Source organism: Trypanosoma rangeli, assembly GCF_003719475.1.
Source record: "Trypanosoma rangeli strain AM80 chromosome Unknown Tra_15.4_contig_00307, whole genome shotgun sequence".
NCBI lineage: Eukaryota > Euglenozoa > Kinetoplastea > Trypanosomatida > Trypanosomatidae > Trypanosoma > Trypanosoma rangeli.
Genome location: NW_021706051.1, coordinates 1 through 22,726, shown reverse-complemented (window position 1 = coordinate 22,726; position 22,726 = coordinate 1). Strand labels below are relative to the sequence as shown.

Here is a 22,726-nt window from a genome sequence, read left to right as displayed (position 1 = left end):
CGGAGGAGGAGGCGGAAAGGAAGCGCCAGGCGGAGGAGGAGGCGGATAGGAAGCGCCAGGCAGAGGAGGAGGCGGAAATGAAGCGCCAGGCAGAGGAGGAGGCTGAAATGAAGCACCAGGCGGAGGAGGAGGCGGAAAGGAAGCGTCAGGGGAGGAGGAGGCTGAAGTGAAGCGCCAGGCAGAGGAGGAGGCGGAAAGGAAGCGTCAGGCGGAGGAGGAGGCGGAAATGAAGCGCCAGGCGGAAGGGAGACGTCAAGCAGGGATGGACATCCGAGATTTTGTGAAGAAGCAATACTTAGAGGGAAACAAGGGCGCTAGTTTCCTGAATCTCTTGAGTTCTCGGACTGACGACTTGAAAAGTTATGTGACTACAGCCAGGGAACAAATTCTTAATTTGTGTTTAGTGGCAGGGACGCTATCTACCAAATGTCATGAAGCCTTTTCCGACCTCCATGCTGCGATGTCGAGCCTGACCATTGCCGTCGCCACGCTGAGCGAGGAATTGGGTATTGAGTACAAACCACCTGAAGTGTCAGCGAAGAAGGGCAATGAAGCTGGGCAAAAGGCTGCTGAACTCTTGGGGAGGCAACCGACCACTGAAGAGGAAGCGGTACACATTGAACTTCGGGGAGTATGGAATTGGGTTGGGACCGTGCTTTTAATAGCTGTGGCAGGCGTGGGCAGGGGTGTGTGGGAGACGTCAAAAGCGAAGGCGGAGGAGGGCAAAGTGACGGAACACGACGAAAAACGCAAGAAGGTGGATCAGCATGGGAACACACATAGCACCGGTGCTGAGAAGACCGACAACGGCGCGACCCCAAGCACTACACCAGCGCAAGGCACGGACAGACACAACGCCTCGGGGCTTGTGTGTCGCTCGCCAGCGGCTAACGCTGAAACTAAGGTTTCTCCTCCTGCCCCTATGAAACACTTTATTGGTGGACCACCTCCGCCAGACGCGGGGGCGCCAAGCGCGTTGCTGTTTGGAGCAACGCCAGCAAAAACAGGCGTCACGGGAGCTGTGCCTTTCCAGCCATCACCACCTGTCTTGTTGAACTCAAACCGCAATGGTTCGTCACCCAGTGGACCACCGAATTCTTTTGGCAGTAGTATAACAAGCACTGAGAAGTTAGTGGCGGCTGAGACGGCAAAGGGAGAGAGTACAGACTTCTCAGACGAGCTCTGCAACCCATTTCTTCAAAGGTGGTCTTGAGTTGTTGTTGTTGTTGTTTTTTTTGTCTTTTTAATTTGCCGGTTACTGTATGTGTATTTTGGGTCACAAAATTTTCTACTGGCATGGCTAACACTGGTCTCCCTCTTTCCCTCCTTTTCTGCCTTTCTTATACTTGCGGGGTGGCGGGTTAAATACACTGACTCGGGTGGTGTGAGGGGAGTGTGAGGGCCTTGAGTCACTTAATGCATTCGGCATATCATTTGTTTTCTCTGGTGTTGTGTGGTGACGATGCAGGAGAAATTGTGCGGTGATGCGTCCGACATAACAAATCAAAAGAATGACAAAAACGGCGAAGGCACAAATCCGAAATGAGCGATAAAAAAATAACGGCAAAAACACAAAAAAAAAAGAGTACACAAAAATTTGAGGGAATCTTTCATTGTAGCTCCTTGCCCTTCTCTCTCTCTCCCTCTCCTACCACTTCCTTCCCAAACAGGGTTTTGCGCAGCAGGCGGGAGTTGGCGAAGAGCAAATACCGTTGAAAAAGACTCGCAGTTTGTGTATCACGCCACCGCATACACGCATAGTGCATCTGCACGTGTAAAAGAATAGAAGCATGTTTGAACTCGTCACATACCAATGCATATATTCAAGTAGGCGTGTTCGCTCTTTTGTCTTGTTATACATACATGCATGCATATACATATATATGTATATATGGATTTATGTTGTTGTCTTTTTTTTTTATCTGTTTTGAGTTGTTGTTTCTTAGCAGCTTGTGGGGAAAATGTAACGCACAGTTATCTGCTTTGACTGCACGTTTTTCTGTCTTTTTTTTCTTTTTGGTGTGTTGGCTTACAACCGCGAAAAACCCAACAAACGCTGCTCTCGCGAAAAATTGCGAGGACATCATTGGTGGATGGTGATGCCTCATACGCTGAGCGATTATATACTGCAGGGTGGCTGCAGTGGATGGGTGCGGGCGTGTTTCCGTTTCTCGTGCGCTCTCTTTCGTCTTTATGTTTTGCCCTTCACGGCCGCGGATGACGACTCAGAAGATGTTACATTCCATAAGCAGGAAGACATCAAACTAAAAAAGTGACAAGAGTCTTATGGATCGCCTTTCAGCCTCCTCCCTTCCTTTTTTTTTCTTTTAAATTCTCCTTTGATATGTTGCATGGGTCTTGCTGCCGCTTACTGGAGAGGCCGAAGAAGCGGGATGTTGAAGCAAACAAACACACAATAACAATAACAAAAACGATGATGCTAACAAAATATGCCTCTTCGTATGCGTCCCGGTTCATTCATCTTTTATTTATCCGTGTTTTTTTTTTGCTTGCTTATTTTTTAGGTTTTGCCCCCCCTCCCCCTCTCCTTTTTTTTTTCGACTCGGCGTCCTCCTTCCATCTTTGCTGAAGGCGAGAACGCTAACGCGGGATGGAAAGCAAGGCGGCGGAGTGTAATTGGGTTTTGCTCTTTGACATCGCCCTTAGCCATGGCGAGTCGCTTCGTCAGCAGCGTCTGCGGTACTGCGGGCTGTTGATGCTACTACGCTCCGCTGGCCTCCTTGGGCCCACAACTGGGGTGTATCAGGTCTTGCTGGAACCTCTTTGGCTTATTTACGGGCAGCCGCAGCAACCGAGTGCGAATGGTGTCACTTCGAAAAGCGATATTTCTCTGCATGATCTTACGGTTGACTTCGACGGGTTTCTTGCCATTATGAACGTCGCCTGTCTGAGATGCTATCAGACGCAGCGCTGCACGGAGCTTTTAGAGGAAAACATTCCTGTGCTAGACGCTGTTAGGTTGTCCGCGGAGGATAAAGTGCAGTTAAAGGAGAGCGTGGTTTACGCCGGACGCCGGTATTTTAAACCCCTGATTAGTCGCTGCACCGTGCTAAAGAGGTCTGTGGTGTCGCTGAACTCCATGAAAAACGACTGGACACCCTACACCAATCAGTTTGTGACTCATGTTATGGCTGCCGCCTCGGAGGCTATTGTGTTTCCGCTTTTCAGGCGTTACGCGGATTCTGGGCGAATTTACCGTGCCGCCTTTGAGAAAATGGTGAGCGACGTGTTTCCAAACTTTACCAGTATCCAGAGAAAAAGCGCAAACTCTGTCTTTGACTACTGTGGATTCTCTGGCATTCATAATTTAATGGAGCATTCTTCATTGGAACTTCCCAGGGGGAGAGTTGCGGCGTTGGAACTTGATTCCTTTGCAGAGACACTTTTGATGTTGGGGATCGTGGCGTTTTCCGATGAGTCAAAGTACGAGCACCATCGACCACTCACGGCGAAGGTGTGGTCTGTTTTTGAGGACTACTACAGCAAGTTTATGAACGCACCAATGGTGGCTGATCCTATTGTGGAGAACAAATATGCCACGATTCTTCCAGCTATTAGCCTGCTGTTTCCTTCACCGGTGCCCATCGACAAGACGTCCTCGTTTATCATTGGTGGGTGGAACTTGACCGTGAATGGCCGCGATGGAACCGAAGTGGAGCTGGCGCACGACTTCCCGCCACGTATCTTGCAATATGACAAGGTACGGAAGTACTCTAACGGTAAACGTGCGATGCCTAGCTCTGAATGTTGGCCTTCCTCCATCGCAGGACTGGCGTCAAAGCTGCTTGAAGAAGAGATGAATGAGCAAAACCAGGCGGGATACGATTTGCCAATCTATGGCATGAGGCGTTGTACCGTGTACTTAAATCAGGATCGTGTTATGGCCATTCAACGGGGGCCGAATAGAGTGGAAGTCGTCATTCCACCCTCCATTTGGGACGTCTCAGTCTCCACAACACATGTTCGCTTCATTGAAGAGGGGGACAAAGGTATACTAACCCTTTCTCCTATCACGAGGGCCGTGATATCCCTGCGCGATGGCTCTGGTGACACGGTATTTTGCTCAAAAGAGGTTTTCTTCGTGGCGGAGCCCTTAGTAGAGGTCCTTCCTCTCTTACATGTGCGGGAGTTAAAAAACATCTTTGCTAACCACACCACGGAAGCTGGGATGACGTTTGAGCAGTTTGATTCGGCATGCGTTGAGCTATGTATTGAGACTCTGGTGTCTCAGTGGGGTGATTGTGCATCCTTTTTAAAGACGTACTTGGATGGGCGGACTGTTGACGAGCTCAATGATATAGAGATTGCTTCCTGCAAAACGGATGCCATCACGTTTGAGGACTTTGTTGCGGCTGTGGCAACGCTCTTGTTGTACCAGTTAGACGCCGACGGATGCAAACCTAATATTCCCTACCTCCTTGGGGTTCTTCTGTCACGTGCCGCACACAAGTTTCCACCCCTTTCCGGAGGCAAAACTGCTGTGGGTGCAACCTTGACGCCGAGTCCACCAGTAAAGGCCTTGCAGCCGTATAATGCTCGCATTGACGTGCCGTACGCAAATGCCTTGCGCCGGAAGGCCTTGTCGTTGGATTTTATTTCGGATGTAGAGGAAATACTGAAGAGTGTGGGGAAGGATCGCCGCCCCGTCCGGCTTTTGCCAGACTTTCCCGCGGAGGCCAGGACGCTTGCAGTTGTTTCCCAGTACAGCAATGATGAGAATGGGGTCTGCGAAAAGGTGAAGGTAGCCTCAGCGTCATTGCGTGGGGCCTTTCTTAAGAAGGAGATGGTTGTGTGTCAGCAAGGCTCGAAAACGGAATGATAGTGTGTTTTAAAACAAAGAATTGATGACTGTTGGGCTTAGTTTGTTCATCCCACTAGAAATGTAAATAAACCTATATACATAAACCGATATTTATCTATAAATAGTTGTAGCCAGCTGCGCATTGGGGACCATGTACAATAACTGGATGACTGTATTACTGACACCTCTGTTATGGATGCATTTTTTGAGTCAAATGTAGAAAATGTGTTGCGTTACCATTTCTATTATTATCATCATTATTATCAACTGGTGCTATTTTGTTTTGGATTTCCTTCGTATTGTTGTTGTTGTTGTTATTGCTGTTTTTTTTTTTTCTTTTTTGCGTCGTCCTGTTTGACGCATCACATAACATGTTGTGATGTGCGTTTATCTGTCAATATGTAAAACTATGTGTCCGCTTGTTTGCTACTTTTACTTCCTTTTAGCTTTGTAAGAACGCGCGGTGGTGGTGGGGAGATGCTTTTTAAAAGGACCGGGCTCAGAGGCGTAATTTGTCTTTTTTTTTTTTTTGCTTCACCACGCTTTGCATCTTAGCCTCAACACACACATACACACAAGAAGAGGAATAAGAAAACAAAGGACAAGAGCAATGCGGGAAACAACAAATTTGTCACAGCACCGACACGAGTTGGTGGAACGATTACTCGGCCTGTCTACTGCCTCCTTTAGCGAACAGGTGCCACTCGTGAATGGCCTCTACAACATCCCGCTGCTGGCGCTGGAGGAGGTCCTGTTGCAGGTGTCTCACGTATGCATCACCCACAGTGATCCGGAGGTGCAGAACCTATTGCGCAACTTTATGCTCTTGCTGGTTTCCCAGTCGTTTATCGACGCCCTGCGAATGTCGTGGGCGGTGGATTCCGTGTGGGGTGTATTTGACACGCTGGGGCTCGGGGGCCGTGTGAAGGAGATTCAGGACAAGATTGAGAGTGTTGCGATTAACCACAGGTGGGACGCCAGAGGTGACAACCACGAGGCCGGATTGGGGGTAGAGGTTGGGCGGAAGGAGTTGCGGCTCAAGCTATACAACGGAGAGAGGCAGTTTCTTAGCACTATCACTGGCTGGAGCTCCCAGCTGTGCCAGTACCCGGACAAGCGCAGGCGACAAACCGAGTTGCGAAGGAAATTGCACGATCTCAACAACTCACTGAGCACCCAGGCACTTATCTATCCTTTTGGTGGCGTTGCCGATTCCGTCAAGTGGATTGTAAACATTGCTGTAGATGAATGTGTTGTCTTCTCTTCACGTGAACGGGCTCCGTTTCTGCTTTGCTGCGAAGTCATCGTTGACGACACTACGACGATGCGTGACCCAATGGCGTCCAAGTTGCGTTTGGCCAATGGCTCCTTTAAAATTACAGAGGACTTTGATGATGTCTTTGCCCCATCAGACGTGCGACAAGGTTTGGGCGAGGCGAAAGAGGTGAGGAGTAGTAGGAGTGCACAGGGTGGAGGAGAACGCGGCACATTTGCGTGCGCGTTTGGAGAAACACCAGAGGAGCGTGTCGCACGCATGCGAAAAACATCTGTCTTTGGGAGGCACCCCAACTGGGGCATGGTCTCCATTGTTGTTAAAGCTGGGGATGATCTGCGACAGGAAGAGTTGGCCTTGCAGCTAATCAATATCTTTAACCAGATTTGGGAGGAGGCCGGACTCACGTGTTCGGTTCGCCCCCATCGAGCCCTTTCTATTTCCACAGATTCAGGGGTCATTGAATGTGTAGAGGGCGCCTGCTCGATTGACAACATCAAAAAATCATGTTCGGTTGCAAGTCTGGCACAGTTCTTTAATGAGGCTTTTGGACCAGTGAGTTCTGAAAGACATTCCAAAGCGGTGTCGAATTTTGTGGAAACCATGGCAGGGTACAGCATTGTGACCTACATGCTTCAGGTCAAGGATCGACACAACGGCAACCTGATGCTTACGAGTGAGGGGCATTTGGTTCACATTGACTTTGGGTTTATGTTTGTGACGTCACCTGGGGGGATAAATTTTGAATCCGCCCCGTTTAAGCTTTCACAGGAGCTGATGGAGGTAATGGGGGGTGTTGAAAGTGACATGTTCAACTACTTTAAGGTGCTGCTGTATCAAGGCATGGTGGCGGTGCGGGAACGTGCGGAGGATATTTTGGGCCTTGTGTCGCTCATGACCCCGTATAATACCATGGCGTGTTTTGGAAGCGATCCTATGGGCGCCGTTCAGCAGCTGCGCTCGCGTTTTCGTTTTGACTTGGAGACCGAGACAGATTTTGCTCTCTACGTGAAGGAGCTTATTGCGGAAAGTGTTGATAATTGGCGGACGCGGCGATATGATCAGTTTCAAACACTGCAAAATGGCATACTGTGAGTTGTAGTGAGTGCTTCAGTGTAAGTGTATGGTGTCTCTTGACTGCATGTGTGGCTTCTTTGGTGTGGGTGCTGTGGGAGCACTCGCGAAGCCCAAATCCCAGCACGGCAGCGCATCAACAAACGTGTAAAAAGAGAAAGAAAGGGGAGAAAAAAGTGAAACACGAAGGTCCGGGTAGGATGCGCGTTCATCCAGGACAGAACAGTGTATTTGCACTCTTCAAGAACATCACAACATACAATACAACACGGTCTTTTCTTTTTTCGCCTCCTTTTTCATTTTTGTCTGGTTGCGGTGTGCTTTCCCTTCTCCACGTCTCCTCTCTTTCTGCTTACACGGCCTGTGTGCGTTGACCACCGCATTATTGCTCCGCTTCTGAGGTTGGGGTGGACGCCATGCACGAAGACTACGCCGCACCTTTGCTCACGCGTGGGGATTTTGAGGCAATCAAACACGATCCACTGCTCATACTTGAATGGGGCACAAAAGCTGTCGTGTCGCTTCAAAAGGGTGAAGCCGCACTAAAGGCACAGCTTGAAGCCATCCAGTCGCAGCTGCAGGACGCCAGCAAGGATGTAAAGTTCGACAGCCAGCGCTACAAGGAGGTCATGGATGCGACGGCAGAACTGGAGCGGGACCACCGCATGCTGTCTATGCGCTGCAGCGACACGGAGTCGGGAAACAAACGACTCGCGAGGGTGGTCGACGAGATGCGGCAGGAGAAGGAGGCGATGCGGGAGGAGTTGCGGACGCTGGGGGGCTCCCTAGGCTTGCTCGACAGGCAACACGCCGACACCGTTGCCGCAGTGGCAGTAATGGAGAAGGCTGGCCCGGAGGAAGAAGCAAAGGGGAAAGGGCTGCAAGAGGCTATTGCAAGGAAAATTGAATCCTTAGACATCCTTACGAATGAAATTGTGAGTTGCACTAACAACGTGACAAGCCTGCAGCGGAAAGTGGAAAAGTTGGAGTGTGAGCGTCTTGTGCTGGAGGCGGAGACACTGGCACTTGAGCAGACTACGTCGCAGCAGGAGCGGACCATCAATTATCTTCAATACGAGTCGGCAAAGCTCAATGATACCTTCAATGCAAGGGCGTCTGAATTGGTTGAGGCGAAGAAGCAGACGGCGGCGATGCTGCTTGAGCTTCAGCTGCAGGTGACGAGAGCGGAGGAGGAAATGGCGCGGCTGCATAACGCCGTTGCCAATGAGACGAGTTTAACTGGGCGGCAAAACATCTGGCAGGCAAAGGAGCTTCACGCCAAGACGGAGGATCTCCTCACCGCGCATCAGGAGCTGGCAAAGGAGCGTGGAAAGATGAGGACGGAACAGGCCTTGATGCAGGAAAAGCTGTATCGCCTAAAGAACAATGTGCTGGTGGTAGAGAAGCAGAACCAGGTACTGAATGGGACGCTGCAGCAACTGGAAGAAGAGGATGAGCTCCTTAGGGCAAACTACAATGAACGCAAAAATGAGGCGTTGGAGGAGATGAATAAGCAGTTAGCCATTGCGCAGCAACTCAGCGCTGAGCTTGAAGAGGCACGTGAGAATCTGTATCTGCTGAACTCCAAAGTGTGCATGACCTGCCGTTTGTCCATTTTCCCAAGCGAGTTGCCAAGCCCCTTTCCAAGGAAAGGAGAAGAGGCACAAAAAGAAAGGGATGTCATGTGAATTTCTTTCTTTTTGTGCCTCTTCCTCTCTCTCTCTCTCTCATATATATATATACTCCCCACTCGGAGAGCGGGAAAATATGCCACGGAAGACGCACATGGTGATTTCTATCCCCCCCCTCTCCTACTACCACCATTCGGCGGAGGAAACGAATCCAACAAGGACGCTCGGGTTCAACCTCTACATCCTCGCACTAAAAGAGAGGATGATGCCGATGACCCTTTCAGTAAGGAGATGGGCCTACATGTGCCGAGGTGGAATGGTTACGTTGGAAGAGGGAAAACCTTTTTTTTTTATTTGAAGTTTGAAGTTATTATCACTATCGTTTTTTTTTTTTTGCTTCTGCTTCTGCTGCGTAATGTGTTGCGCTTGTGTCCATTTCCTGACCCCTGCATGGGGTACGGGCGTATCGCTCGAGTGTGTGTATTTTCTTTTGGAATGCGCGCGGCTTTGCAGGGTGAGTGGCGGAGGCGAAGACGTGGAGCGATCCTGCGACAGCTCCACGCCGTTTTTTCGTCTTTTTTGTTTTGTTTTTATTTTTGTTGTCATCTTTTGTCTTTTCGAGAGTTATCATTGTTGTTATTATCATTTTTGTTTTTCTCCTTCACGCTTTTTTTTTTCTCGTCCTTTCTTCCTTCTTGGGCCTCTTTTGATCTGCAGAGGGGGATCAACGTGGGGTGCTCGGCAAGATGCGCGACTAAGGCAGATATGCGGACGAAGGGGACGGGCGCCAGCGGCCTGTTTTTAGGTCACCCGCTGCTGGACATGCTGCACATCGGCTCGGTGGGGCACTTGGCGTCTTACGGCATTTGTAAGGACTGTGTCTTGCTGGCCAAGCCCGAACAGCCACCTATTTTGCAGACCTTGGTGGAAGCGAAAACACCGTCTACAACCCTGGTGGGACCGTCATGAACACGGCGCACACGGTGGAGTGGATTTGTCTCGAGATAAAAGGCTTGTTTTGTGGGTGGGATTGGGTGCGATCAGTTCTGCAAAATCCTCACAAGTGCCCTGGAGACCGCCAGACTGGAGCATCTCTTCGAGTTCAATGAGAACAGCCCAACCGGCATCTGCGCCCTACTGATTGTCTACAACGGGCGGACCATGCTGGCTAACCTTGGCGCCGCCACACATCTCGCTCTGCGGCACATGAAGAGCTTGGGGGTGGGACAAGTCATCACAAACGCCAGCTTATTCTACGTGGAGTTTTTTTTTATATTTTTTTATTGGCACTGTTTCTAGTCCTGACAATGTTCTGTTGGTGGTTGAACATGCGTACCGTGGGGAGAACTTGTTGTGCTTTAACCCCGGTGCCCCGTGTATAGGCTACACTTTTGGTGATCGCGTCAAACTCCTTTTTTCATACACAGACATTCTCTTTGGATCCAAGGAGGACTTTCTTGCATTCGGTGCTGTGATGTGGGGGGTGAGGAGGTTGAAGGTGACATTAAGGAGATACTACTGGTGCGTGGGGCCCGCCTACCCAAGAGGAATGCGTGCCATTTCCGTCTTGCTGTTTGCATTTGCGGTGTGGATAGTACGTTTGTAGCGCCCGGAAGCGGGTTCTTTGTTTCTCCTGTGCCTAAGGTGGACCGTGCGTGCATCGTAAATATGAGTGACGCCGGAGATGCATTTGCAGTGGGTTTCTGGCGCAGTATGTCTCTCACCCCCAACATTGGAGGCAGGCCACGCCGCGGCGTGGGTTGTCATTCGTCATTGGGGTGGCAGTTTTAGCGGGCCACCGCTGCCAATAAGGATGCTCCGTCCGGACACGAGCGAAGTGGTTGTGTAAAAGTTCACGGCCTTTTTGGCGCCCCCCTTCCCTCTCCTACTTCCTGTCTACCGCCTTTGTGAGGTGTTGCGGTGGGCGCTGTGTGGGGCGTATTTGCTCTTCAGCGGCATGGGGAAACCCGGGTCCCAAATCGCAGGATGCAGGGAAAAATAAATAATAAAATCCCAAGGCTTCTGCCTTGTTGCATTTCACTACTTTTACCTCTCTTTCTATCTCTCTCTCTCTCTTTTTTTTTTTGAGTGGCGAAGTCAGGCGTGGTGTATTGAGACGTGCGAAAGAAAAAAAAACAAAAGAAAGAAGGGAGCGGCATCAGTAACTATTCTCTGGCTCTCCTGCTTGTTTCACGCTCTGGGGGATATTACAAGTGAAGAGAGACATATGTTTCTTTTGTATTTTTATTTTTTACAAACAAAATGAATTATTACCTGTTTTGGCTGGTGGTGCGTCTGTCTGTGTGTTGCCTCCTTTCTTCGCTCTCTCCGTGAGGGTGCAACGCGTCTCTAACGTTTGCCTCCAGTATTGGGGAGAATTTTTGCCTTTTTTTCTTCTCCTTCCGGGTAGGGCTGCGGGTGTGTGGCGGAGGAGGCGAGGGAAAGCCACTGGCACTCGTACAGTCAATCACCTCTGCTGCTGCTACAGCACAGCCCGTACCGAGGCGAGGTTCTCGCTTGGTATAGGAAGTTTCTTAAGGCGTCCTTTTCTGTGTCATGAGAAACGGATGAGGACGCGCTGTACGTGCTGAAGGAGGCACGGCGTCTTTTTCGAAGGTATGCCGACATCACCGATGTGAAAACTATTCCGCGGAAACTGCGCGAAGCAGAGATGCGCCACGAGATCGGTCTCCACTACAGAATTCCGTACCCGAGAGCCTTTCACAAGACTCAGGGGTCGCTGCAGGATAGAGGTGTGGCGTCTGCCGCGGATCTTGACTCCATGTACGATTATACTGTGAACCCACGAGTGGGGCAAATCATGGAGGGTAGTGTAAACTATGGCACTATGGGCGGTACAGAACATTTAACGCGGTATCTAGAGGATGGCCCTGGCGTGGATGACGAAAACCTGTTTGGAAGACGTTGAACGGTGTTGGAAGTTGCCGTTTGCTTTACTTTTACAGTTGTTCCTCTTTCTCACTTTTTGTACGTTTGTCCGCAAGGATACATGTATATTGTGTTACTCTTTGCGTTGAGTGATTTTGCTGCGTGCAGTAAGGATCAACCGATGTTCTACCCCGCTGGATTGTTTTCTACGTGCTTGCAGGGGAAGAGTAGTTTTGCTGCGGGCGTGGCCTTTTTTCTTGTCCTTTTTATCGGGAAGAATGAGTCAAGGATTGCTTCACCGGTGCATATGGGTTCTGTGGAGTGTGTTGTATCTTTTGTGGGAGGTTTTTGCTGGCATATTTGGTATTCCGCTGGGCTCGCCGACGCACTTGGTGCTGACAAAGCGGGCGAGGGCGGCCCGCACGTACGAGGAGTGGATAATCATTGCTCGCCAACTAGATAACTTGAACGGGTTTCAAGCCTGGCGACTGCGAGAGGAGCCAGGGTACATGAACTTTCATGGACTTTTTGCCCGTATTGGGCTCTTGACGGCGCTGAAGAGGGAGGGAGACGTGGAGGCGTTGTTGACGGTGCTCACGAGTCTGCAGCGCTCCGTGTTTGGCATAACGAACCCCAACCTCTACAGGTACCTCTCGGGTACCAAGGCCGTCATTGAGGCTTACAACTCTTTGCTTGTGTACTTGATTCAAAAGCTTGCCCATGACACCACGGTAGATTCTAGGAAAAAGTACTCCACCTTGGTGCAGGCGGCCCGCGTGTATGGTCGTACCACACTTGTTTTTCACGGGGACATGCTAATGGGGCGATTTCATCTTGGGGCTGCAAAGACACTTTGGAAGGCCAATTTGCTGCCACAGCTTTTTTGTGGCGGAGGAACTGGTGCTCTTGTCGCAGCGTTTTTGTGTTGCAAGCGAAATTTGACGGAGCTTTTTGAGATGGAGGATGCTGAGTTTGATGTATTCAGTAATAAAGTTTTTGGACTCTTTGACTGGAGCTGGCAACGCTTTTGGGACGTGGGCCATTTTCTCAACATTCACGTGCTTGTGGAGTTTGTGCAGGAGCACGTGGGAGACTTGACCTTTCTTGAGGCCTATCGACTTACTGGACGTGTGCTGAACATTGAATACACCCCCGAAACTTTAGGCAGTATCTACACCACCTCTCCGCCGCTGCGTCTGCTAAATTATCTCACGGCTCCCAGTGTGCTTGTGTACAGTGCGGTGGCCGCCTCTTTTGCCTCCATGCCCATTCTCTTTGAACGATACCCGTTGCTGGCAAAAGACTTGAATGGTTCTGTAGTGCCGTATGATCCACCGGTCATGGGATGCGTCGGCAGGCGCTCGGATGGGAAGATCGACAGCTTTGAACGTTTGCGGGAGTTGTTTCACATCAAGTGTTTTATTGTCTCGGAATGTTCAGTCTCGCAATTACTCTTCTTGCAACTGGCCGGCCGTACTTCTCTACCAGCTCGTCTCTGTCACGCCGTTTTGCAAGAGTGGTGGCGTCTTGCGTCATTTGTTGTTTACTTTACACCGTGGCAGAAATACGTCTGGGACTTCCTTTCCGAAGGTGAGATGGGTGTGGGCGACGTGATAAAGGTCTTTCCTACCGCCTCTCTCTCGGACGTTGTCGCGTTTTTTCAGGCGCAGCCTCCATTCATACAGGTGTTTCGGGAGGACATACTGCGCGGGGAGATGCAGTTCTGGCCGGTTCTCGAACGGATACGAGAACAACTTGCGGCTGAGTTGGTTTTGAATGATGTCTTAAATGAGTTGCGTCATGGTGATGAGGCATTGTTCGTGGAAGATGAGGGCCCGTACACGGGCTGAGATGCAAGTGGGGTGCGTGAGTGTACCGATTTATTTATTTCTCTTTTCGTCCTCTGTTGCCCTTGCGTCTGTCTGTCTCTATTAATGTTCACATCTTTCCATCCTCTTGCTTTGATGCTCTTTTTGGATGAGAGTGTCACTGGAGTGTGCGGGGGACGTGAGCTGCGGACCCCGCTGTGCCCCTCATCTGCGTACAAGCTTCTTTCAACGCCCTTGCCAAGGGCTTCGCCTCTCTCTTTTTGCAGTTGTGTGAGGAAACAAGTCATGCATCCATGCACGTCTTGTGGCCGCTGCTTTGCTTTTTGTGGCGGTTATTATTATTATTATTCTCGATGTCAGATAAAATCTTTCTTTTGTTGTTGTTGTTGTTCTATTCCTTGCTTGCTTTTTGTGTGCACCACCACCGTGGGAAGCTGCGCAGATGGCAACGGTGCGTGAGGTGGGGCCCCGCGCGTCGGGGTCGACGCATTATATCGTGTGTGAGGTGCAGGGCCGGCAGTGTCTTGTCCCGCAGTCGCATCCAAACAACTTGAACCTTACCTTTTTCGTCACGCTGGACCCGCAGAGTGGGCGGCAGTTGTACGTCAACGTCGCGACAAACGCCAAGTCGTGGGTGCTTCCCGACATTGAGGCGGAGGCCGCGGTTGACCCGTCGCCGAAGGACAGCGACGCGACCCCATCCCCGCCAGCAACAGTGACGACCTCCGGGACAAGCTACGAATTGACACCGTGTGACGACGGCGAGCGGTATGTTCCGCAGAGGCTGCCGTTTGAGCCCTTGCCGATGCATTGCTGGCGGCCGGTGTGGGAGGCCTCGGATGGTCACTTTGTCTACGAAAACTGTGAAACTGCTGAACGAGCGACGAAGCTGCCGCCCCTTGAGCACTACTGCGACGCGGTGCGGCAGTTGTACGGGTTCTACAAGATTGAAGGCTCATACATTGACGCCATTCGCCAACACTTCGGCAGCGAGAGGCGGCTGGCCGAATCACTTTCGATTCAGTACGGGCCAATGCCTCTGAGGAGCGAGGAGGCCATGGAGGTGGCTGAGTGCTACTTCCACCGGTACGACAAGTCCATGTTGGCTGGGACGGACAACCTGTTGGAGAAGTGGCGCGGAAACGAGATTGCGTTCCTGGATGCGCTATGCAAGAAGTACGGTAAACGCCCACGCACCACGCGTGAACGTGTGCGTGCCATATATGCCCAGCGCGACCCAGCCAAGATGCTCTACTGTGATGAACAGGTGGATCAATACAAGAAGCGGGAGGAGGAACTTCTGGAGGTGTTGGAGTGTCAGTTTGGTCCGGAACTTATCAAGGAGACTGAGCCCATGGAAGTCATCACGCAACGTGTGCGCTGTCAGCTTCTCAAATACGACCCTGCACGTGCCGCGGAGGCGGAGAAACTGCTTATGAAACACATGGGCGCTGAGGTGCAGTTGCTCGAGCTTCTTGTTTGCCACTACGGCCCCGAGGTGGGCCCCGCAGAGAGGGAGCATCTTCTCAAGAGCCTTGCGCAAACGATGTGGGGCGACGCCGACGACGCATGTGGAGAGAACCAGGAAGTCACTGACAAAGAACCGTTGGTGAAGGAAGCAACTGCAGCAGCAAAAGAGTCTGCGGCTCTGACAACAGAGATGAATGCAGGGAATTGCACTTCCGACAACATGCCTTACGAGAGCCGCATCGAAAACGCCTTGAAGGGTCCTGTATCACGCATGAGGTTGTTTGCGGAGGAATTGGCGCCAGCACTAGTGCCACGTGTCGCCATGCCGAGCAACGGCGTGACGTTGGAAGTGAAGACAAGTGCTGAAACCAACACGCCTAAGGCGCCTTCACATACAGCTGCGGTTGAAGCTGCGTTTACAGCCTTGCCCGAACCAGATGACACGGTGTGGCGTCCGCGGCGTACGCCCTCTGCGGCGCAGGACGGCGCCTCTTTTCCACCGGACGCATCTCTGCATGTAGGTAGGGTGTGGAGGAGGCATGCGGAGATTCTGGAGGTTGAGCGCAGATTGCGTGATCGGGAGTTCCAAAAGCAACAAAAGTGCATGCAACTAGAGGAAGAAAGGCTGGCAAGAGAGTTTGAGGCACATCAGCGCCTTGTCGCGTTTGAAAGCGAGCGACGTTGGAAAAAGGAGGCGACGAAAATGATGGAGTTTGCAGAGAGCGCCGCAGTACACACAGTACAGGAACTCACTCGCCTTCAGCCACGTCAGGACGATGCGTCCGGCAGCGAGGAGCGTGCCGAGGATGTCGCTCGCCAAAAAAAGTACTGTCAAGCTGTCGAGGCCTTGAATTCCGCCAATGGTGCCCTTGTGGGACAGTTTGCTCAGATGAAAGTCCAACTGGGGGAAGCCCTCGCCTCTGTCAAGAGTTACGCTGAACAAAATGAAAGGCTTAGGGCTGAAAATGTGCAGATGGCAAACAGGTTTGTGGATGTGCAGCGCCAGTACGAACTGGAGCTGCAGGGAATGCGCATGCATCTTGACGACACGCGTGTGCGGGCTACCACGAGGATCAGTGAGCAGGAGGTCAAACTGCTCCACCTGAAGAAACAGGAGGAGGAGAGAGTTGCCAACGTGCTTCGCGAGCTGGAGCGTGAGCGGGACAACACCGCTGCTGCAAAGGAAGCATGGGAGCGTGGGAAGGCAGAGGCGCAGGCAAACATTGCTAGCTTGCGACAAGAACTAGCAACAACGGCGGAGGAGCGAGAATGTCTCAAGGCGACACTCGGTTCTCGCGAGGTCGCCCTCAGAGCGCGCACGAAGGAGTTGGAGGAGCTCTACGATGCTATGGGGCGGCAGAGGGCGGCAAGAAGCGAGGTGGAAAGTCAAACGGAGGCGCTTGACTTTGGTGTTGTGCCCGCAGAAGTGCATGCCTCTGCGGATTCTTTTTCTGCCTGTCTCTCCACACAACTCACTCACTCGGTCAGTATCCCGCCGGAGGTGAAAAACTTGCAGAAGGCTCTTAGCGAGAGCCAGCGGACGGTGCTGGAATTGTTAGCTGAGGGGAATAAAAAGGCGGCGGAATGTGAACAGGCCCATGCCGTTATTGGGATGCTGCGGCAGCAGGTGAGGTCGCTAGAATCCACAGTGGAGAAACTTGAACTACGGTACTTGGCGGTGCCTGATATTCCCGAGTGTGCCACACCGCAGGATGTCGCCGTTGCGAACCTCAAGGATGATCTGCTGAAGGTGGGGAACCAGCTGCTCAAGACCGATGCGGAGTCCACACAGCTTAAACGTGAGATTAGGGGTTTACGAAGCCTGCTTTCTCTTTACATGTCCAATGCGAAGAAGTAGTGGAGGCGGTCTTGGATAAAACAACAAGAGGACGAAGAAGCGATATTACGGACGGTGGGCACACTTGTGGGGCATGAAGAGTGTGGTTCATTGCTCACGCGATGAGCGGTGGCCCACTCGCTGTGTTTTAAGCGTGAAGAAACGATAATGAACACAAAACGTCCCTATTATTTATTTGTTTGTTTATATTTATATTTTATTTTACTTTACTTTTACTTTGTTGTTTATGTGGTGGCGGTGTGTCAACTTGTGTCTTTTTTTTTGCGTTCAGCAGCCCGTGGGACCGGTGTGTGCGTGTGCGCTGTGCCGTTGTGGCGGCACTCCGCCCTTTTTTTTTTTGTATCGCGTCTATCGTCATCGTTACTTCCCTGCGTCTGCGTGGCTGGGCGAGGCTCCTGCGGGCACGCCCCGACCGTCGCTGGTGGCTCGTGGAAGCCAACGCATGGTGGTGGAAGTTCGTTGTTCTTCTGCTTCCGCCTCGTCTCTTGTACCTTTTTTTTTGCCGTCAGTTGTCTCTCCGTGCCGGACGCGTTTTAGGCTTCGTCAGCTGCTACGCCTCTGGTAATTTTGCGGGAACGACCGGGTGGCGCGGAGGCGCTGCGGCGTACAAGTGTAGGGCGCCAGGCACACAGCTGAAGGCCCGTCTTCCCCTAGTGTACAAAAAGAAGAAAAGAAAAAAAAACAACAAGCAAAACAAAAAAGAAAAAAAAAGGAAAACGGAAAAACAAACCCAAATACAACCAACAGTATCAAACCCCAAATGATGGTTTGTGGTGCACTCTTGCGGATGTTTTGCGTGGTGCTGCTGCTACTGCTTTTGTGTGTGCCACAGCGGCTGAAGGTAGACGCTGCGGCTGCGGGCACTACCAAGGAGAAGCTCGAAGTCTCCTTGTCCATTCTAGGGAATTTGAACTACGATGCACTTTTCGGCAGACCGGGCGGCTATGGCGTGTGCAACCAGGGGCATCCATCCATAGCAACGCCTGGGTGCGACTCCCCGATGAAGCTTATTCGCTCCGTCATGGATGACGTGGCTCACTGGAACCGGTCGTTCACCTTGATCACGGGAGGCTTGCTTCGCCACGGCACAGAAAGCATTACTACGACCGAAGTTGAAAACATGATGGGGGATGTATTGGATGTAATTGGCAATAGTAGTAATTCAAGCAGCGTAGCAGGGGGTGAAGGTGTGACGTTTTCAGTACAGGTGGCTATCGGAGGCAAAGATGTTGTTCCTGCCGATTCCTTTACCAGTGAGGGGAGGCAGCCGCAGTTTCTGTGGTTATTAGGTCTGATGGAATCAAAAGGTATTATAAATTCAGTTGAGCACAAAAGGATGGCAACCTGTGGGTATTATTTCCGGGACCCGAGTGGCACCAAACTTCGAGTGATTTCATTGAACACCATGCTTTGGTCAAATCTACCACACCCAGTACTTGGAGTGGGTGAGCTGGACCCATGTGGGCAGTTTTTGTTCCTTCAAAATGCCATTGACCAGGCCACACAGCGTCGTCGAAGCGTGATTGTTATTGGTGACACCCCACCTATTATTAATGTCGCAGAGGCCCTCCGCAAGGAAAGTGTTGCAGACGCCAATATTTACTGGCGTGAGGACTTCCGTGACTCATACTTTCGTATTATTGCTGCCTACCGCTTTGTCGTTGCAGCCCAATTTTTTGGGCACCCAAGCACGTTTTCCTTTCTGGTCTCCCCTGAGGTGGGTCCGCCGCTTTACATCGTTCCCCCTATTTCTCCAGTGAGGGGCAGCAATCCATCCTACCTACGAGCAACGTTGGATAGTAGTACGAATCGGGTGGTTTCGCTCACGCAGCGGTACCTGAGCGAAAACAATACCTGGGTTGAGGGAGAAAGCTTAGAGAGTGTCATTGAGGTGCCAATGCGGGAAAAGGGGGAGTACCTGTCTGAGAACTTTTTGCTTATCACCGAGCAAGAAAAGAAGTGGGAAAAATTGATGGCGATGCATGCTGGTGGCCGTTTCTTAACTGAAAAGAGTGCCTGTGGAATGTGGTGCCGTCGCGTTATTGTGTGTGCTTCTCGTTTTTACAGAAAATCCAGTATTGAGCGTTGTGCTCATATTAATTTGCCCTCACAGCGACTCGGATTGATACTTGCAATTGTTTTTACCTGTTTTAGTGTTCTTCTGATTGCGCTTTCCTTCGGCTACGTGATAACACACTACAAGGTTATATTTCACCCACCCGATGTGGTGGGGGTGAGAAAAGGGCGGCAAAGGTTGTTTTCGGGACACACAGATGTGGTGTTTAACGAACGGGGGTGGGGGTTGGGGTAAATTCTGTGGGCTGATGCACCCCTCTTCACCGCGAGCTTGAATGGTTTTCCTTTGCCTTTCTTATGCAATTGCTTCCGATTGTTGTTGTTGTTGTTTTTTTATTTTATTTTATTTGCATTTGCCTTACTTTTTTTTTTGTTTTCTTTTTTTGTGTTGTCTCTCTCCGCTCTTTCGAAGTGTCTTTGATCCGTGCACCCCAGCGACTGCGGCACTCTTCGCATGCACGCACCGTTGTCTTCGCTGGGCGTCAGCCCCGCACTGTTGTGTTTTGTGTGCGATTGAGTCTGCCGGCCGTGTCGGGGTCTTTTTTTTTTTTTTGCTTCTTTTAAATTTTATTTTTCTGTTTTGGTCTCAGTCCCACGTCAGCGTGTGTGTGGTGCGGTGGGTCTCACCCTCCCAGGCAGGGAGCGAGCTGCTTTGGGAGTAGCTGTCACCAACCACACAATACAGCAGCTAAAAAACGGAGGCAACAACCGCAACAAAAATGAAAAACAAAAGACAAAAAAAAACAAAGCAAATGAGTAAAACGAATCGCGGAGAAGCAGCAACGAGGAGAATATTCAGGAAGCACAACACCTTTTTTTTTTTTTGCCGTCTCTCTGTTTTTTGTGTGCAGTTTTCCACCACGGTGGGATAGTGAAATAAATGCGAGAGCCAGGTGAGGTCGCGGCGGCCACGTCGACTGCCCAGAGCAGCAGAGGCAGACATCTGTGGGAAGCGGCAACACCAGTGACCCTCGCTTCCTTTTTTTTTTTTTTTTCTTTCCTGCGCCAGGTCGATAAAAAGTTGCCCAGGGAAAGCAGATGCATATGCTACGCTTGCTTCTGCTTTTGTGCTCATTGCTGCTTGTGCTTCCTGCGCGGTGCAGTGGCATACAGGCCACTTTGGTATCGGATATACACTACGATCCCTTATATGGGAAGACTGGTGGCTTTGGCCGATGCGGGGTCCCAAGCCCACCTCTGAGTCCTCCAGGGTGCGAATCCTCACCGGAACTGGTCGCATCGCTGAGCAAAGACATTGCTGCAGGGGCATCTACCTACACATTTATGGCAGGTGACGCGCAACGGCATGCATTTTCCGTTCAAATACACCACATAAATGATACCTTTGGGTATGTCATTGAAAAGCTTGCGGAGGCTTCACGGCCTACGGCCCATAAAGATGTACCAACTGTGGTGGTTGCCATGGGAAACAACGATATGGTGCCGAACTACTACTTTGATGTCACCAAGCCCACATCCAATATTTTCCAGGAGGATTCGATCCTCATGCAGGAACACGGGGTACTTACAGCCGAGGAGGCCAATCAGTCTGAGAGGTGCGCTTACTATTTGCGTGTTGTTTCTCCTACCTTGCGCGTCATCGTTCTGCACAGTCTTGTCTGGTGCCACGAGGTTCATCCTTCTATTCCAGACACTGAAGCCGATCCATGTGGTCAGTTTCAGTTTTTGACTACCGAGCTGGCGAATGCGCGGAAGGCGCATGCGAAGGTCATCATTTTGACCCATATCCCCCCATACATTGATTTATGGAAATTACTTCGCACTGGCAGCTTTACCGCCGTCGCAGAAAACATGTACTGGAAACCAATGTACCAGACCCGTTTTAACCAGTTAATGAAAAAGTACTCGGGTACCGTGACGGTGCAGCTGTACGGGCATACACATCTATTTTCCTTTCAGGCACTCACCGGAGGTGTGCCGTCTTTCATCATCCCGGCCACAACGCCGCTCTATAAAAATATTCCCTCCTACTTCATTGCACACCTGAAAGACGAGGACTTCAGCTTGCGAAGCCTCATTCAGCGCTACCTCAACAACGGTACTTGGACCAATGGGCTTCTTGTAGAAGATGTACTTGGGGATTTGACCAATATTTCGTCGCTGCAGGAGTCTGCAATGAGGCTGATTACTGATGACAAGTTGTGGAAAAAATACTTGACGTTGCGTGCGGGTGGTGTGGAGAACGACGATTTGTTTCCCAAGAAGAGCTGTGACTTGTGGTGCCGGGCATCCATTGCCTGCAGCATGGTGTCGGACACGTGGGAAGACATTGCGGCCTGTGTAAATAAAAACAAACACTTACATCATGAAGCTGGACATTCAAAGTGGGAAATTGTCATCCCCGTCGTACTTTCGATTGTTTTCTTCGTTCTGCTTCTGGGCATCGCTATACTGATTTTTCGTGGACGAATGCGGTAACGCGACGCGAAAGCTGCACGGCCGATACCAGTGTGCGAGACGGTTTTTATGTCGGTAGTTTTTTTTTTTTTTACGTAGAACGCAGCAGGGCGCCAGGGTGAAAAGTGAGCCGGCCCGCAGGGCGGAGACCCACTAGGATCAGGCGGAGGTTATCGTAGGTGACGAAAAGCCACAGTTGGCGCTGAAGAGGCATCAATATGTATTGTTATCACTGTTTTTTTTTTTTGAGAAAATTCCTGGGAGACATGTGGGACCAGATGAGACTAAGTAAACAATGACTGGTCTTGCTGAACTATCCTTTTTTCTTTCTTTTAGTGGTACCCTGCAATTGATGCAAATAGTGTCTTTTTTTCTTCCTCCTCCTTCTTCCGTTTTTTTTTTTTTTTGGCTCTCTTGCCGCTGTGGTGCTGGTGCGTGTGAGTGAGTGCATGTATGAATGTCTGTAGTTGCGTGCTCTTGACAGGTGAGGAACAGACGACAAGTGCAGGGAAAATATGATCTACTAGAGCAATTTGTTTTTCATTTTAAGCTGGGCATTTCAACCTAATGCCTGTAGCCTCTAGTAGATCAAGATCATCTCTCTCTTTCTCTCTCTGTGTATGTATGGACGTTGCTTGGCCGCCACCATTCGGTGGAGGCTGTTTCAGGCGCATCGGCGACACCAGCGGTAACGGGGCACGTGGGTGGTGTTGCGGTGCGCAGGGGATGGGGGTGGGGGGAGGCGGATTCCGGTGGATCCCATCGGCCTGCGCCATGCGCGTCGTCCAGGGCGACTGCAGCGGCGTGTCGTGTGTTTATATTTGAGATTATTGTTTTTCCTTTTCTTGTTGTGGCGAGCACTATAGATTAGACCGACGATGGTGCACTCCTACGGTTACAAGTGTGGCACCCGCCACCTCTTCGCGAAGAAGTTCCGCAAGCACGGGGTGCCGTCCGTGAGCACCCTGCTGACGAACTTCAAGGTCGGCGACTACGTCGACGTCGTGGCGGACTCCGCCGTGCGGGCCGGGATGCCGCATAAGTACTACCACGGCCGCACGGGCATTGTCTGGAACGTCACCCCTCGTGGCGTTGGCGTGATTGTCAACAAGCCAGTCCGAAACCGCACGATTCGCAAGCGCATCTGCGTGCGCTTTGAGCACGTGCGCAAGTCGCGCTGCCAGGAGGCCTTCAAGCAGAAGCAGAAGGACTTTGTGGCCTTCCAGGCAGCGAAGAAGGCTGGCAAGCCGCTCCCTCCCCCGAAGAAGAGCTCCCGCAACGGCGGCATTGTTCGCCCGAAGAATGTGGAGGTGCTGGCCCGCCGCACTGCCGATTACGAGGCCATGATTCCGTACTAAATGGGAACCATCCATCGCCAAGGCTGTC

At 51.1% G+C, this 22,726-nt stretch overlaps 10 protein-coding genes and 1 pseudogene across 10 annotated transcripts, besides 16 other annotated features; 10 read left to right on the top strand and 1 right to left on the bottom strand.

Annotated features, from left to right (window-relative positions):
* Positions 1-226: 226 nt before the first annotated feature.
* TraAM80_07411 (uncharacterized protein) lies at positions 227-1,213 on the top strand (the record flags this gene model as incomplete). The annotated part of the gene is made up of 1 exon (XM_029384204.1): positions 227-1,213. One exon carries the CDS (start codon positions 227-229, stop codon positions 1,211-1,213), a length of 987 nt encoding a protein of 328 aa, XP_029235964.1.
* Positions 1,214-1,239: a microsatellite.
* Positions 1,240-1,854: 615 nt separating this feature from the next.
* Positions 1,855-1,901: a microsatellite.
* Positions 1,902-2,413: 512 nt separating this feature from the next.
* Positions 2,414-2,447: a microsatellite.
* A 164-nt stretch (positions 2,448-2,611) lies between these two features.
* On the top strand, positions 2,612-4,840 carry TraAM80_07410 (uncharacterized protein; the record flags this gene model as incomplete). The annotated part of the gene is made up of 1 exon (XM_029384203.1): positions 2,612-4,840. The coding sequence occupies one exon, from the start codon at positions 2,612-2,614 to the stop codon at positions 4,838-4,840; it is 2,229 nt and encodes a 742-aa protein (XP_029235963.1).
* Positions 4,841-5,098: 258 nt separating this feature from the next.
* Positions 5,099-5,164: a sequence feature (A-rich).
* A 268-nt stretch (positions 5,165-5,432) lies between these two features.
* TraAM80_07409 (putative phosphatidylinositol 4-kinase) lies at positions 5,433-7,190 on the top strand (the record flags this gene model as incomplete). Its single annotated transcript, XM_029384202.1, has 1 exon — positions 5,433-7,190. One exon carries the CDS (start codon positions 5,433-5,435, stop codon positions 7,188-7,190), a length of 1,758 nt encoding a protein of 585 aa, XP_029235962.1.
* A 395-nt stretch (positions 7,191-7,585) lies between these two features.
* On the top strand, positions 7,586-8,857 carry TraAM80_07408 (uncharacterized protein; the record flags this gene model as incomplete). Its single annotated transcript, XM_029384201.1, has 1 exon — positions 7,586-8,857. One exon carries the CDS (start codon positions 7,586-7,588, stop codon positions 8,855-8,857), a length of 1,272 nt encoding a protein of 423 aa, XP_029235961.1.
* A 3-nt stretch (positions 8,858-8,860) lies between these two features.
* Positions 8,861-8,898: a microsatellite.
* A 553-nt stretch (positions 8,899-9,451) lies between these two features.
* Positions 9,452-10,602, top strand: TraAM80_07407 (adenosine kinase, putative; annotated as a pseudogene).
* A 248-nt stretch (positions 10,603-10,850) lies between these two features.
* Positions 10,851-10,876: a microsatellite.
* Positions 10,877-10,923: 47 nt separating this feature from the next.
* Positions 10,924-10,948: a microsatellite.
* A 406-nt stretch (positions 10,949-11,354) lies between these two features.
* TraAM80_07406 (uncharacterized protein) lies at positions 11,355-11,666 on the bottom strand (the record flags this gene model as incomplete). The annotated part of the gene is made up of 1 exon (XM_029384200.1): positions 11,355-11,666. One exon carries the CDS (start codon positions 11,664-11,666, stop codon positions 11,355-11,357), a length of 312 nt encoding a protein of 103 aa, XP_029235960.1.
* A 301-nt stretch (positions 11,667-11,967) lies between these two features.
* TraAM80_07405 (patatin family phospholipase) lies at positions 11,968-13,539 on the top strand (the record flags this gene model as incomplete). The annotated part of the gene is made up of 1 exon (XM_029384199.1): positions 11,968-13,539. One exon carries the CDS (start codon positions 11,968-11,970, stop codon positions 13,537-13,539), a length of 1,572 nt encoding a protein of 523 aa, XP_029235959.1.
* A 311-nt stretch (positions 13,540-13,850) lies between these two features.
* Positions 13,851-13,867: a microsatellite.
* A 25-nt stretch (positions 13,868-13,892) lies between these two features.
* Positions 13,893-13,909: a microsatellite.
* A 51-nt stretch (positions 13,910-13,960) lies between these two features.
* Positions 13,961-16,846, top strand: TraAM80_07404 (uncharacterized protein; the record flags this gene model as incomplete). The annotated part of the gene is made up of 1 exon (XM_029384198.1): positions 13,961-16,846. The coding sequence occupies one exon, from the start codon at positions 13,961-13,963 to the stop codon at positions 16,844-16,846; it is 2,886 nt and encodes a 961-aa protein (XP_029235958.1).
* Positions 16,847-17,013: 167 nt separating this feature from the next.
* Positions 17,014-17,068: a microsatellite.
* A 437-nt stretch (positions 17,069-17,505) lies between these two features.
* Positions 17,506-17,562: a microsatellite.
* Positions 17,563-17,606: 44 nt separating this feature from the next.
* TraAM80_07403 (beta-fructofuranosidase-like protein) lies at positions 17,607-19,157 on the top strand (the record flags this gene model as incomplete). The annotated part of the gene is made up of 1 exon (XM_029384197.1): positions 17,607-19,157. The coding sequence occupies one exon, from the start codon at positions 17,607-17,609 to the stop codon at positions 19,155-19,157; it is 1,551 nt and encodes a 516-aa protein (XP_029235957.1).
* A 78-nt stretch (positions 19,158-19,235) lies between these two features.
* Positions 19,236-19,312: a sequence feature (A-rich).
* A 149-nt stretch (positions 19,313-19,461) lies between these two features.
* Positions 19,462-19,504: a sequence feature (A-rich).
* Positions 19,505-19,634: 130 nt separating this feature from the next.
* Positions 19,635-19,670: a microsatellite.
* Positions 19,671-19,901: 231 nt separating this feature from the next.
* Positions 19,902-19,921: a microsatellite.
* A 39-nt stretch (positions 19,922-19,960) lies between these two features.
* Positions 19,961-21,361, top strand: TraAM80_07402 (beta-fructofuranosidase-like protein; the record flags this gene model as incomplete). Its single annotated transcript, XM_029384196.1, has 1 exon — positions 19,961-21,361. The coding sequence occupies one exon, from the start codon at positions 19,961-19,963 to the stop codon at positions 21,359-21,361; it is 1,401 nt and encodes a 466-aa protein (XP_029235956.1).
* Positions 21,362-21,937: 576 nt separating this feature from the next.
* Positions 21,938-21,956: a microsatellite.
* Positions 21,957-22,218: 262 nt separating this feature from the next.
* Positions 22,219-22,698, top strand: TraAM80_07401 (large subunit ribosomal protein L21e; the record flags this gene model as incomplete). The annotated part of the gene is made up of 1 exon (XM_029384195.1): positions 22,219-22,698. One exon carries the CDS (start codon positions 22,219-22,221, stop codon positions 22,696-22,698), a length of 480 nt encoding a protein of 159 aa, XP_029235955.1.
* Between the last annotated feature and the right edge of the window lie 28 nt (positions 22,699-22,726).